The following is a 15,414-nucleotide window of genomic DNA, read 5'->3' as shown; positions in this document are numbered from 1 at the left end:
AAACAGCAACGTGGTGATCCGCGAGGGGTCCCGTGAGGGGCGGCGGCAAGCGTCGGAGCTCTGGCAAGGGTGGACCGGCGGCGTTAGCAACCCGGCAGTAGGGGCACTGCAGCAGTTGGCGTCACTCGGAGAGGAGGGTGGCCCGGATCGGCGTCGAGTGATAACCGAACCTGCAACAAAACAGGGGAGGCAGCAGGTTGGTCGTGGGCACGGCAACGCGGGCACAGGCGGTGTGGGGAAACTTCAGGTGCAGGCGCTGATCGGAAGCGGGGCTGGACACGAGCACTGCAGGCGTTCGGGCTCGCGAGTCGCCGGAAGCAAGGCGCAGGCGTCGGGTACGGCGGGCTTCGGCCACCGAGCGAGCAGGAGGCGAGGTGCTGAGACGGAGGTCCGAGCGGCGTGCCGTGGGATCGCGGGTCACCGGTGTGAGGCAGTGCTGGTGAGGTGACCGGTGCGGCTCGGTGGCTTCGCGGTTGAGTGGAGGCAGACCACCGGATTGCTGGGCGCGAATTGCAGGTTGTGGGGCTCGGGTGGTTGGGCACGGCAGCGTCGGTCGCTCGAGCGTGCAGCAAATCGACCTCAGGTGGCGTCACGGGTCGTCGGTAGCAGCAACCAACGGCAAAAGGGCGCTTGGGCCGTCGGAGCAGGGCGGAAGTGATGTGCGGCGGGGGATGCGCGCCGCGGAGAGACCGTCGAACGGCAGACGAAAACGGCGGTGACAGAGGCGCAATGGAGCAGGGTGGCTCCGGTGTTCGCGGACGAGCGTTGCGGGCGTGAAACGGAAGCGGAAACGGCCGTTGCAGCTGGGCGGAGCAGAATCAAAGCCGGCAGGAGGAAGGTAGAGGCGTGCGGTAGAGGGAAGAAGGTGATGAACAGTAAATGTCCAATCACCTTTTTCCTTTTTGCTTTCTTTTTATTTTTCCCCCTTTCTTTCCTTTTTGTGTTTCTCTCCTTCTCTCGAGGACTCCACGGACGGCTCCCCTCTCTCTCTCTTCCTTTTTTCTTCTTTTTCTTGCTTTTTCTCTCTCACCTGACACTCTCTCTCACTCTCTACCGAAGACTTCCCCCATTCACTTTCTGCCACTGTACTTCTTCTCTTTTTTTTTTTCTTCAATTTGCTATTTTTTGGACGAACAATGAAGAGAAGCTCCCCCTTCGCTCGGTTCTGAAGCCTCGCATTTTATAGCGAAAGTGCTCAAAGTTGTTGAAGATTTGCAAATATTTGCTCAACCATCCAACGGTAAAAAGGCTCCAAAATCACACAATCGAAATTTTTTTTTAAATTTTGAAATGAAGATATGTGTTCAACAAGAAAACACTTCATTATTTCTTTTGAAATCTCCCTCCACAAACCCAAATGTTTTATTTTATTTATTATCCTCCATTTTATTATATAAAAAATAAAATAATAAAAATCCTAAATTAGGTGTCAACAAGTTCAAACTCATGTTTCTTTGGTTCATAGTAGAAACAACCCACCGGATAATTTGCAATGATTATGCTAACGGATTTGGCCTTTAATTGGATTTTCTGCTGCATAGAGTGTATTGTGCCTTAAAGTCTTAAACGAGAATCACAACTACATCTTCCTCTTTGAACTGCTTTGTAGTGGCTATATGTTTACTAAATACACAATGTGGGGACAATTCTCAGTAAAATCTTATGCATTAAGCTTTGGTGTGTTCATGCTAAATATCATAAAAGGCAAAAAGAGTCGGTATTCTTACATATCATATCACAATGCTGGCCTTCTAAACTATGTGAGTACATTTGATCCTGCAATTTAATTCACTTTTGGTAAAATAATGAAAATAATGACAATAGCAAAATATGTTATAGGTTTGGGAACATTGGAGAATTGGAGAAACTTTGGAAATTGTGGATCCAGCACTGAGTGAATCTATCTTTGCAAACAAAGTAATTAGATGTATTCACATCGGCTTGCTCTGCATTCAGAACGACAAAGAAGCCCTACTTGCTATGGATACAGTTGTTCTTATGCTTAGTAGTGCAGATTCCATTAGCCCCCGTGCCTGAGCAACCTACATTCTTCATCCCAAGTGCGAAGCACAAACAACAATCTCAAGATTGAAACTCAAATTAAGCAAGGGAAAACCTCAATAGTAGGAAGATAATGCCCCAATTTCAAAGATCAGCGGCTGGCTTACTGATTTGGCTCCCCAATAGAGAAAGGGAAAAGATCCTAGAGCACTCTCGAAATTTACTGATCAATGTACAATTCATGAGGCAAGAGGTCAAAACCGCGTTAGAATACGAACTATCTTTTGCAAGGAACTAGTACTTTAAGCTGCAAATTACAAAGTGTGTGGGAGTCCATCCTCTTTGAGAGCAACCGGAACTATTTATATAGCAGCAATAGCAAAATATAGTAGAGGATTCATTCCTCTTTCTTTAACTGTGAATGAGTAGAGAAATATATTCAACTCTTTCGTTAGGGCATAAGGATGCTAGGAAGTGTCAAAATTTTTATATAGTGCTCACTTTAGTATCAAAAGTTTTCGCTAGCTCATTTAAGTGGCAAATTGGAGAAAATACAATCACTTGAATGTCTTCGGCAAGAAATTTCAGCAAAACTATATTATGTGGCTTTTATAATGAAAACTTTAAATGAGTTATCATTTTATTATAAAAACTAGTCCACGTGGATATCATATGACCGGGTTGTCTGAAAACGACGTCGCACCACTCCCAAGTGAAAAATGCTGGTGTTCAATGCTCACTATCTCATTGCACGCTCGCCACCAAACGACACCACCATCCATTGTTTGCTACCCGCCATCCATCACTCCTCTTCATAGAGGAAAAACTCCCAACCACTGCCAACCCCATGCATAGCCATTGTTGTCCCATGAATGGCCACCATCAATCACCACGCCACCTCGGCCAATCTCCCGAAGGCACCACCCAACCGAGCACGAGCAGAGACATGGGCGGCTACTATTAACACGCACTAGTTGCCAATATCTCAAGCCGGCCATAGATAAAAGCTACCTATCGTTCACTGCCCCCTAACTGGCGAAGCCACGGTCGATTCATCCCGTTATTACCCTATTTTCCAAGGAAGAAGGCTTGAAGAGTTTGGGGTCCGCCCGAGGCATGTTCACTAGCGTCCACCACCGGTTATGGCTTTCCTCACCATTTTCAAGCTGCTGGAGCTACTATCGACCATTGCCATTTGTCATCCTAGAACAACAAAGGAGCGGCTCTATATTGCCTTGTTAATCAGCCAAGAAGCTTGAAGTGCTTCTAGCTCATTCGATCCTCCTTCACCAGCTCCGAATCGTTAGCAACGATGCCACTAGGACCCCTTTACCAGTTGAACAATTGTTAGTAAGAGAAAACTGCCATCTCTGTCAATTCTCATTGTAATCGCCTCATTACTTTCTTTCAACCCATTTCACGGCCGGTAAAGCTCGAAGTGAGCCGCGCTTAATTAAAGACTTGTCCCCAACGCTCATCAGCTCAAGAAACGTGTTTAGAGACTTCCCAGTTCGAATTCCGTAACTGCAGCCAAAGGACTCCTTTTTGAGCAAGGCAATTTGAGGCCAAGAATCGTCCATGTCACTCATTTGTAAATCATTGAAAATCCAAAGTGTTGTTTGATGAGTTATGATCATATTTGAGCCACTCCTTCTGCTTCTACTCTCCATTGGCAAGATTGAGTTATTAGTTTTGGGCGCAAACCGAATCAAGTTTTTGATTTTGGGTTGAATTGGTTTCATGGGAAAAGTGTTCAAAAAGTTCTAAATATTTGCATTGTACTAATTTAATTCTAAATCTTTAAAAAATTCGGAAGCTTCTGCAAGTTTATCTCTTCCTGCCTGACAGTCCCGCGAAATCTTCGCCTCTGATTGGTCGTTGTTGGCCCATGAAGCACGAGACGTGCGGTTGGCGATGCATCCCCCAGTGCACACGTGTCCACATCATCAAGCCGCACACCGATTCGCAACCGTCGGATACGCCCCCGTCCATCGTCTTTTGACTCCGGGCCCCACCTCGCACTAGCAGCATCGAGCGTTTTCGCTATTGACCAACGACAAAAGATATGATCATTTGTTCAAACGAATTTAAAACCTTTGCGATGACTAACTTCCTTTATTACCGACCAAAGAAATAAAAACTTCCTTTATTGTTCCTAATAAAAGAAATAACTTGCTTTATTGTCGGCGAAAGAAATCATTGATTCAGGGCAAAAATTAAATTATTGAAAAGTCGGCCATGCCGATTAACATAATCTATAAAATCACTCGCATTTCTCTTCAATTTAACATTTTTTTAGGTCAAGTCAATTTAAATCCACGTGAAGTTGATCTACATCTTAGGAGATTGTAACATGTTAAAACTTTAAATTATGAAAACAACTTGACAGCAATTATACTTTTATCAATTATTATCCTAATATATACACACAATTTTCAGGAGGCATACCATTTAAAGGGTAATTTAGCGTTGAGCATTATAATAATCTATGCATCAAATCCCGAACGTTGGAGTGATAAATGGAGCGAATCTCATGATGAGATGCAAACATGATATTTGTCCATTCATATGTTACCATAATGGTCTTGATGGAAGATGTTGGTAACGTAAGAAATGGAATAAAATGTCAGATTGTATAGTTCAAACTCTATCACAAAAGAAAACACATTATTAGGTTTGAGGAGTATTTGCTAGTAGAACAAGACGTACAAATCTCGCGTTCCTCATATTGCAGATCAATGTGTGGCATGAATACGTCCAAAGTTTTGAAGTTTTCCATTTTTGCAAATTTTCATCAATGGCTGAAGGTATGTTGATTTTTACGTTTCCGCAAATCGATCATGAATTTTGTAGGAATTTATCCGTGATTGATAAATCAGGATCATCAGTTTTTAATTCATGTTTTGGTGCCCATGGTCGGCGAGGCTTGACCCTCGCCAACTCCGGTGAGTGTGAGCCTCATTGCCTAGCACAAGGCAACCCATGACCTTGAGCTAGCCTCACCAGAGGCCGAGCAAGGCTTGAACTCGCTAGATCTAGCAAGGTCGAGCCTCGCCCATGGCTGATAAGGCCGATCCTCGCCAAAGGTTGGCAAGGTCAACCTTGATCTCACTGGCTATTGCCTTTGGCCGGTAGTCGAGGTCTGACGATCGGCTAGAGGAAAGAGGAGGATAAAGAAAAAAGAAAGAAAAATAAAAAGGAAAAGGAAAGGGAAAGAAAAATTAAAAAAATTAAAAAAATATTCAAAAAATTATTAAGATATTATTAAAAAATTATCCACGTTAGTGCCGATTATGTCACGTCAGACGACTAACGCCTAGTTAGCAAAATCCAGCCAAAATTAATTGGAAATGACTCAATTGGCACAAAATGAAAATGTTTAAGACTTAATTAGCACCAATAAAAAATTTAGGATTAAATTGGCATAAATGCAAAAAGTTTAGGACTTCTTGGGCACTTTTCCCTTGGTTTCAAATTGGAGAATTTCTTTCAATTTGTGATTTAGAGTTTATATTTTGAGCTAAATGTTGTAGACGATGTCGTTTATAGGTCTGTATGCTAATTGGGCATGTTGGCAAGCCACGTTGACCGGAGAAAGGCCACATCGGATTTCTGAGAACCCAAATTGGAGTTGACACTTTCGTGATCCATTTTAAAAAGAATTAACACTTAAGTGATAAAAAAAAATGGCACTAAAATGAGTGCCACATAAATTTTTGGATATTTCTAGTGTCTTTTTGCCTTTTAGGTTTGTTATGTTTTATCTTCCTCTATTGTTTGAGACTATAGAAAGGATTGGTCTTGTAACAGCATATTGCTTTTATTCTGTTTTTAAAAATATGAAGCTTTCCCACTACTAGTAAGTTTTATTGAGTGCTGGGAAGTGTCAAGATTGTTGATAAAAAATCTATCGATGACTTTTTTCCAAGTAATATGTTAGCAATTTACCGATATTATTATGAAATTATCAGCTCTCTTTGAGAGTTTGAAAGTACCTAACATATACTAACAAACCAATTATTTTTTTTTTTTTATATAACTTACTAGAACTTTGAATAAATATAAAACCAACCTAAATTAGGATCACTTACAGACTTTTGTTAGGTTATGTTATCAACTAATTTTGGGTCATCAATTCTTTGCTTACCAACATTGATTTGGTTTTCTTTCTTTAATTCACTGTCTTTATGGAGTTATTAACCTTAGGATTAATATTACAAAAAATCTTAAATTGATAGTCTTTAAACTGATACACATGTGATAAACGTACCAATTTGAGGTTTTTAATAGTAAAAAATTTAGTTTGGAGTAAATTTGTCACAAATGTAACGATTTTGGATTTTTGGTAGTATTAACCCTTAAATTTATATATCTTGATTAACAACCACTTAAATTTACTAACTATTTTTAGAGATTACCAATCTAAATTAACATGACTTGCTAACTTTGGTCCCATTAAACTACCACATAGCATTGGGTTACTAACTCTTATTTAAGTTGTAATTAACCTTTATTTATTTAGACAAATGCAGGAAAATTTTTACAATTTATTGATAAAGTGCATTTGAATCCTAAAATTTCAAGTAGTTATAGTCCTAAAACTTGTCTAATAATGCAACCAATGACCTACTTTTGCTCTGCCCAATTCTAGTGACGGAAATTGCTAGGATGACATCCTTATGAGATTATATGGACCTCAAGAGGGGAATGGTGGTGGGTTGAGAGTGGTACTTCGCCGGGGAAGGCCGACCACGGTTTCGTGCGTTTGGGTTGCAGTGGCGTTGGCTACGCCTCCAAGAAACCAAGCAACTGGGATTGTGGAATCTACTTCTCACCATCATACCAAAAGTTTCAAAGAAAATGCTCTGCATGTAATTTTCTTTTCGACCAAAACAAGGAAAAATAACCTCTCATTATGTACTGCTCTCACCATTGCCAAATCCAGCCGCCATAAGCACCCCATAAGATGCTCGAACCCTTCTCAACCGACGTTGCAACCAACAAGAGTGTTCTCTCATTCTTAAAATTGAATCCAGATCTCCCAGATTTAGCAGAATCTATGCATGCCCATTTGGCTTCCCTTCACAACCTGGTTCTCAGATTGAAGTTCCGCACTCAAAAAACCTCACCTGGACTAAAAACATTTCGCTTCCTAGTCTGACTTCAACTAGTTCCCTAATCCTCAATGTTGGAGGTCATTACCGTTCGTGGTTGGAGGTTCAATCAGAGGTGAAAGTCATCTTTGGAGACTTAGCTGTAAGTCAACGCGGTGTGCACACAGATTCTCCTGCCAACTTTCTTATGATCTCTTTCGGGAGACACGGCCAGCCCTCGAACCGTTTCAAAGGTTAAAATCAAGACAAACGATATTGTTGAATTGGGAAGTCGCTCGTCTACGAGCATGGTTTCAGGCCCACCATCACTAAATTTTCAATGATTTACGTTTAGAGACCCAGTTTGACCTGACTATTTGGTGTCGGCCATGCATGTGTTTCGCGCTCTCCGCTGTCTTTTATATTCTCGCCGTCATTTATATTCTCTTTTTCCTGTTTGTGTTTACATGTTGTCTTCTGGACGGAGGCGAGTCGCTGCGAAATTGGAACTTATGGCGAGTCCCCACCAATATATATTTTAAATTCAGTATGCCAACTAAGTAAAAATATCGTTTCACAAACAAAATAAGGCACTGACGCATGTATAATTTGTTATTTTAATGAATAGATTTATTCCATGAGTGTACGAGAATTTTCATTTCTTAACTTTTTACGTAAAAGATCATTTGTGCTAGCAGTATCATCAATACATATCTTATTATTTTTCTAGTTTACTTTTGAGGAAAGACTTTTGGCTCAAACATATAACAAAGCATTTGGGTTGATTGGGCCACGAGAATTTGAGAGGAGAAAAAGTTTGAGATGCCTCTTGAGATCAATAGTGTTGTAAACGGGTAAAAGGGTTAATTCATACATGACATGTTTGTTATTTGGCATGATTAGGTTTTATTCCACGTTAACATGTATAGGGTGATGTCTTATCGAGGAGTTGTGTTGAAAATTATTAGTCCGAAATAAGAGTCATCAAAATTTATCTTAAAAGAATATTTGATGACTCTAGCCATGCTTAAGCGAAGTATGTTAGATAGAAGAGCTAAAACATAATACTTTAACAACGATATTGGCAAACAAATAAATTTCAAGTGCGATATTGAACCAAAAAAAAAAAAAAAAAAAATTTTGATTAGGCAAAATTTTAACGGCACTATCAACACATTTCGCTAGATCTTTAACAGAAGGTCCACGTTAAACAAAACATAAAGTGTTCACGAAGGACTTTCGTAAAAAAAATAAAAATAAAAATTAGATGACACTAAGGCCCCGTTTGTTTGCGTTTCTTTTTTTTTTTGTTTTTAAAATTTCTGGGAACAAAAAGGAAGAAATTGCGATTTCTCTTTTTTTTCTATTTCAGAACAAAAAGAAACGAAAACAAGAAACACAAATTTTGTGTTTCTTGTTTCTCGAACACAAATCTAAAAACTTTTTTTTTTTTTTCTTTTATTTTCTTTTTTTTTCAAATCTCGGCCACGGCCGCGGCGACCGGCCGACGGCGGGCGGCCTCGCCCGGCCACGGCGAGGCTCGCCGTAGCCGGGCGAGGGCCTCGCCATGGCCGGGCGAGCGAGCTCGCCCAGATCCGGCGACGCCGACCTCGCCCGGCGGCCGGCGAGCCTCGGCCTCGCCGAGCCACCGCCCGGCGACGCCGACTGGCGGTGGCTCGGCGAGGCCGAGGCTCGCCGGCCGCGGGCGAGCTCGGCCTCGCCGGATCAAGGCGAGGCCGACCTCGCGCCGGCGGCGAGCTCGATCTCGCCGGATCCGGCCTCGAGCTCGCCCAGCCGGCGAGGCCGAGCTCGCCCGGCGGCCGGCGAGGCCGCGCCCGCCCGCCCCGGGCGAGCTCGGCCCTCGCGGCGACCGGCCAAAAGAAGAAAAAAAAAATGAAAAAGAAAAAAAGAAAAAAAGGAAAAATAAGAAAAAAATAGAAAAAATAAAAGAAATAAAAAAAAATTATCCAAATTTACCAAACATGTTTCATGTTTATTTTTTATTCCCGAACAACCAAACGCGTATTTTGTTCAAAAATTGTTCCCCGAGGAACAGAGAAGAACAAAGAAATCAAGAAACAGAACAATTTTATTATGCACAGCCTAAATGACGACAAAAGTTCAAAGCTTCACGGGTCATTAGCTTCTGCAAACATCTTTCCTTTTTTGGGTTGATTTGACGTTGGCAGGTCCCTTGCATTTGCACTGTTATTTCTCTTTCCATTAGCTTCTGCAAATCTTTCTTTCCGTTTTTGCATTTGCACTGTTGTTTCTCTTTGATTTGATCTTTCCGTTGATTTGACAGGTCCCTTGCATGTGCACGGTTGCTTCTCTTTTCCCTTGGAGCGATGCCTTGTCGATGACTTTTGAAAGAAACCTGTCGTGGAAATAGTAATTGTCGTGCCTTTATTAGAAGAGAACGATGGATATGAGGTTTTAGAAGACATATTTTAAATTGTATAAATGGAGGTGACCACCAATTATCGATAATGCAAAGTTATAAAGTTAATCACTCTTGGATATTATTGGCATAACTTTCAATTGATAACAACTTTTCACATGTAAATACAATAATAGATTAAAAGTGAGCATAGTTTGAGGGTAAAATCAGGAATCTTAAAATCAAATAAGTGGAAAGGTTCAATAACAAATTCTAAGATATGTTGGATAGATTTTAAATTTCAAAAATTGAGAAGTATTCCAACAGATAGATTTTAAATTTTAGTTAGAATAAAAAACTTATAATTTGGAACAGGTCTTTTTGTTTTTCTTACTCTTTCATGCATTCCATTATCTCTAATTATGAGTGTATAATTTAAAATCATTATTCCGAGCTTCCATTTCTGACGATATCCATAATTGAGAATTTTACTTTGTTAATATTTCATAATATTTATGTATGTAAATATATGTTGTGATTAATGGATTGTAACAAATGATAGTCATTAAATGTAATAATTCATTATAATCATTCAATTAAGAGTACATGTGGAACTTTAGTAGGCCTTGAAATCGCTCTTAGAACTTGTGATGGGATAGATTCCGAGTTTCTCAATAAATAGGATAGATTCTAAGTTCCAAATATTAAAGAACAACGGGTAGGTCACAAATTCTATGTGAAACTTATATGAAACCTGAGATGACTCATTCCTTGATGGACGGTGTGATTGACATAAGCAATTTTCTGAGGTCTGATTTGAAGACAACATTGTGTCAAGTTTTCTTCCCCACATTGACATAGTCACTTCTGAATCCGTCTTTATGGAAACAATTAAGGAAAGAAATAGATCTCATTACCTTTACCAAAAAAAAAGAAATAGATCTCATTACAAACAAAAACGAACCCTCACTTGAACTTTTTTGGCTAATAATGTGAATGCTGGAATATTTTGTTGTGGAAAAAAAAAAAAACAAGAGTTTGTTTAGGAGTTTATTTTTAGGGTTAGTCAATTTCAATTCTTGCGGATGACACAATTTGTGTTTTATTCAATGTGAAATGTCCAAATCTTCCAAAATATACAAATATTGACATTTAGAACCTTTTTTAAAAAAAAAAAAATCACTTCTGCAAAATATTCATTCGGCATAGCGTACCTTCTTTAAATGTTTTTTTTAACAAGTGCACTTGTTGAATAAGTAAGTTTATAATTTTCAGGTATGTCTTATCACTATCTTGAAAGTTCAACTATTCCTGTGCAAGTAGTTTTTTTTTTGGTTCAATTTGTAAGCAAGGTTACTGAAATGACTCAAGTAGAATTTTTTCTGTCATATTTGTCCTACAACTTTTTCTTTTGAAAGTGCTCAAAATCGGCCTTCTTTTTCATATCAACTCCACTTGACTCCTAAACGCTGGCTCTAGACACCAATTTGTACCTGACGCTAGTTGCCATTATAACTTTGATGACAAAATCCACGTATTCCTCCCCAAACTGGCTGCTCAAAATTTCAAATTTCTCACCCACTTGAAAATCCCAAATCAATTTAAAATGTAATTAGGCAAATCCTAAATCAAGAACCACATTACCCCAACTCATGTGGTCGCCTGCCACATGAGTATATCCACCTCACATTGTGGTTAGCAACAGTAATCCTCGATGCGTAAAATCCTCCCTCTTTATCTAATGATTCCGATTAAGGTCATGTCGGGCAGAATTGAATTGAAAACAAAATATCTTTTGATATATCCAAAAAAATGGTTTATCAAAATTTAATGGACAATGAAATAACTTTTGAATTGTGTGAACTGATGTGTGAATTGACAAAAGATATGAAGTGTCTTTTATTGATTTTGAATAGGAAAGTAAATCAAAAGAAATTAAATTTCTTATTCTTCTATCTTTTACTATAATGGATGAAGTCTATTATCTGTTGATTTATAAAATTGGTCATTTTTGGTTGTCAAAAAGTTGCCAAGCTGTGATATATTAAATGCACTACTTCACATTAATTCTCCAACGTGGGATTTCTAATATTTTTAGGTTCGCTACTCCTTAATTCAGGCATCATTTTGTATCAACTTCTTATGCCACAATGTCCACTTGCCTAGAAACTGTAATTATGAGCTCTAATATCATTTTTTGTGAGCGCACAGTAGAAATCCGATACCTTAGCTTGGGGAGATTGCCAAATGGACTCCATTATTATATCAAGTTGTGTTCACCTTCGCTCAAAAACTTAAGCTAATAAATTATAAATCAATTATAATATATTAACTACTTTACACCACATCAATTCTCCAACGTGGAATTTTTCTAACACAACTCACTTGCACGTACGTTCTAACATGGCGAACATGACCATGATAGAATGGTGGGGCAATTATCAATGGTGGCAGCTCATGATGGGTAGAGAGATCTTAGCTTACGTTTTACAATTAGGATAACATTCAAGATAGGATTTATCCTACGTTTGGTGCTTGGTCAAGTTATGATAAAATTGAATATAAGAAAAATATAGCCTGAATAGATTATCCCATGGGAAAGATAAGATAAAGATAGGATGATTTCTAATATTCCTAGTAGGAAAGTTTTTTTTTTTTCTCAAATAATAAAATTCTTAAAATAATTAAATTAAATTTTATTTCAATATAAACAATAGTTAAATTATAATATAAAAAATTCAAAATAACGTAAAAATAACAACAATTTAGTTTATTAATTTAATCTTGTTTTTATTTATATATTCAAATTTAATTCTATTTATCTTTCAATATATAAAAATAAATATATATTTATACTTATTACATATTTTAAGTATTTTAATATTTCAGGTACATTAATATAGTTTATTATTTAATAAAATTATTAGAAAATGATGGAAGGGGTAAAAAGAAATAAAATAATTAAAAAAAGAGGGAAAAAATAAAAATGAAGTAGGCAAAAGTATCACAAGGTATTTTTATCATCCTCACTTATACAATTTTTAGATTCATCTTCACTAATATGTCACTTATACTATACAATATATATTATATGATTTGAATATATATGAATTCATTGTTGTGATTCACCAAATAATAGAAAAGATATAGTAAAATCTCTTAATCTCATATTTTATCTTATGCAATACTATCTTGATTAAAAATCCAAACGGCGTAGCCCTAGAGTTTGTAGAGGTTGGCTGTAGCTATTGAGATTCCAGGCTAAAAGTTGAATGAAGATCAATAAAGTCTTAGTGCTTGCGGTTTTTATCTTGCCATGCAAAGCGGTTTTAGAAATAGAGAATGCAAAGTGGAAACGATACCCATGATGATTTGTAAATTCTGTTCTTTAGTATAGGCCAGATACAGTCAAAATGAATCTGGTCATATCAATTTTTTCGCCTTAAGTGGGAACGGACCTAGCAACGGCTCACGCGGGGCGAACTACTTTTATCTCTTGAGAATCCGCGGTTGAAAGTGGACGATGGTCCGCCGGGTCAAATAGACTCGGAGTCCTTTACCCTATTTAAAGACCCTAGTGGAGGCCTCACAATAGAATGGAAAGACAAATCCCACTCGTTCATCTTAAACCCCACACACACAACAAAAGAGAGAGAAAAAGATGGCGATGACACGTATTCTACTTTCTTTCATGCTCAGCCTTTCCACCATCAAAGCTGCTGAATCGATCCTCACCATGAGCAGCCATTACTGCTCAGACTCAACCACTTTCACTCCCAATAGCACCTACCACGCCAACCTCAATCATGTTCTCGATGATCTCGTCAATGATACCAACGCTGATAAAGGGTTCTTATTCACTTCCAGTGGAACGAGCTCGAGTGAGGCCGTCTATGGCAGCTTTATGTGCAAAGGCGATGTCTCTAAGAAAGAGTGCATGGAATGCGTCAAGAATGCGAGGCTTGAGATAACTCTCGTATGCCGGATGACCAAAGTCTCCATCTTGTGGTACAGTAAATGCATGTTGCGCTACTCCGACACAAATTTCACCGGGATTGTGGAGACGAAACCTCGGTTGTCTGGATACAATGAAGAGAACATAGAAAAGCCAGATCAATTCATGATGCTACTGAAAGTGACGATGGATGCGGCAATAGAGGCCGCTCAGCATCCTCCCAGGATGTATGGCCATCGGGAAGCCAAGTTTACTCAGCGGAAAAAGTTGTACACGTTCGCACAGTGCGTGCCTTATCTTTCCAAGAACTACTGTTCGCAGTGCCTTCTCAACGCCACATCACGCCTCTTAAGCCTCCCAAAGGGGAAAATCGGGGGCCAGGTGTTGCTTCCGAGTTGCTTTGTCAGGTTCGAGATATACCCGTTTCACCACAGGAGAAGCTCAAAAGGTAAGGTAGAACCTCATAGTTGTTTTCGCAAAAGTTCATTTTCATGCTTGTTACTACTAAGATTACAACAGAATTTATCTTGTTCACTTGAGCTCTGTCTTTGCTCTTCGAGATGAGTTTTTCAGCCAGCAAAAGAATTTTTCTTTTCAATTCAACCACAATTAAAATATTTTTAGTTAAAACTAGTCACGGCTCATTACGGTTAGTGGAAAAAATGTGACTGTCTGAAACAGCTTTGTAATGGAGTTGGGGGATATCTTGTCTCATATATGTGCTGAAAGGTGAATTTTCATTACTAGAAGGAGCCATACTTTCATGCATAAATGAAACTATTAACTCTGACTAGAAATACAGGGAAGAAGCACTTTCTGTTGAAAATGTCCTCTGCAATTCTCGCCACAGCCGTAGGATTGTCGCTACCATCTTACATGATAGTCTGGTACTTACTAAGAGGAAGAGGATGCAGAAGAGTTCTAAGAACGGATGCTGAAAGTTGCATAGAAGAAGATCCTATTGGTAACTCGACAAAACAATGCTATGCATATGGTTTTATTGATTCCATTTCACTAGTCTCAAGATATCCGAACTTTCTGACTGCCAGTTAGGAGGCAAATTTCTGATCTCCATTCACAGCAATTTCATCTGCAAACAATAGAAGCCGCCACAAACAAGTTCTCGGATGACAACAAGTTAGGGGAAGGTGGATTTGGTCCGGTTTATAAGGTAAATAAGATTTTCAATCAGGTCATTTGCTTTTGGGTTATCGAGAAGCTGATCTTTGCTAAATTTGATATATAATCCTAATGTATTATCATATTGGGGTTTACAATAAAGCCTCTCGAAGTTTGATATAATTTATTCTTATCCACTTTAGTCAAATAGAAAAAAAAAATGAGATTATGCAACTAGTTCTCCTATCAGGGTACACTACCTGGTGGTCAAGAAATTGCGGCAAAGAGGCTATCTAGGATCTCTGGACAAGGAATCGAGGAATTCAAGACTGAGATTGAGTTACTACCCAAGCTTCAAGACAGAAATCTAGTGAGGCTACTGGGATTCTCCATGGAAAGAGACGAAACAATTCTAGTATATGAATACGTGTCGAAGGGGAGCCTCGACCACTTGTTATTTGGTTCGCTTCTCTTTTATCTCCTATTCACCAAGTTGACACACCAGCGTTTCAGTCTAAATGATATATTTCACTCAGAGAAAATGAGAAGCAAATACAATTCTGGCTAAACAAAGACAAACCAGAGATATTAGTGATAGTAGGATGTCATTATACAGACTAACGTCCTGTTATTATTCTGTTTGTTTCTTTGTTGTTATTTCTTTACATTGATGAATGCAATTTTAGAGATCGAGCATTAATGACGAAGTAGATATGGAATGAAACAAGCCACATGATAATGGAAACTAATACGAAATTTATGAAATCACCCATATGTGATGATCTAGGCATGAGCATTATGCAAGTACGAGTTCATGCAACTTACAGATTATTGTTTATGGCTTATAGATCCTGAGCTCGGTGGAC

General features: G+C 38.9%; 1 protein-coding gene across 1 annotated transcript; it reads left to right on the top strand.

Annotated features, from left to right (window-relative positions):
• Positions 1 to 13,135: 13,135 nt before the first annotated feature.
• On the top strand, positions 13,136 to 14,118 carry LOC108954021 (cysteine-rich receptor-like protein kinase 25). The gene is made up of 2 exons (XM_039310748.1): positions 13,136 to 13,877; positions 14,111 to 14,118. The coding sequence occupies exons 1-2, from the start codon at positions 13,136 to 13,138 to the stop codon at positions 14,116 to 14,118; spliced, it is 750 nt and encodes a 249-aa protein (XP_039166682.1).
• The last annotated feature ends 1,296 nt before the right edge of the window (positions 14,119 to 15,414 follow it).

This window comes from Eucalyptus grandis, chromosome 4, assembly GCF_016545825.1.
Source record: "Eucalyptus grandis isolate ANBG69807.140 chromosome 4, ASM1654582v1, whole genome shotgun sequence".
Classification (NCBI taxonomy): domain Eukaryota; kingdom Viridiplantae; phylum Streptophyta; class Magnoliopsida; order Myrtales; family Myrtaceae; genus Eucalyptus; species Eucalyptus grandis.
Note: the sequence above shows the minus strand (reverse complement) of the source record. Positions and strands in the feature narration are given on the sequence as shown.

What these genes read in the sequence shown, in the direction of transcription:
- LOC108954021 (XM_039310748.1), top strand. Translation starts at nt 13,136, where the DNA reads ATGGCGATGACACGTATTCTACTTTCTTTCATGCTCAGCCTTTCCACC.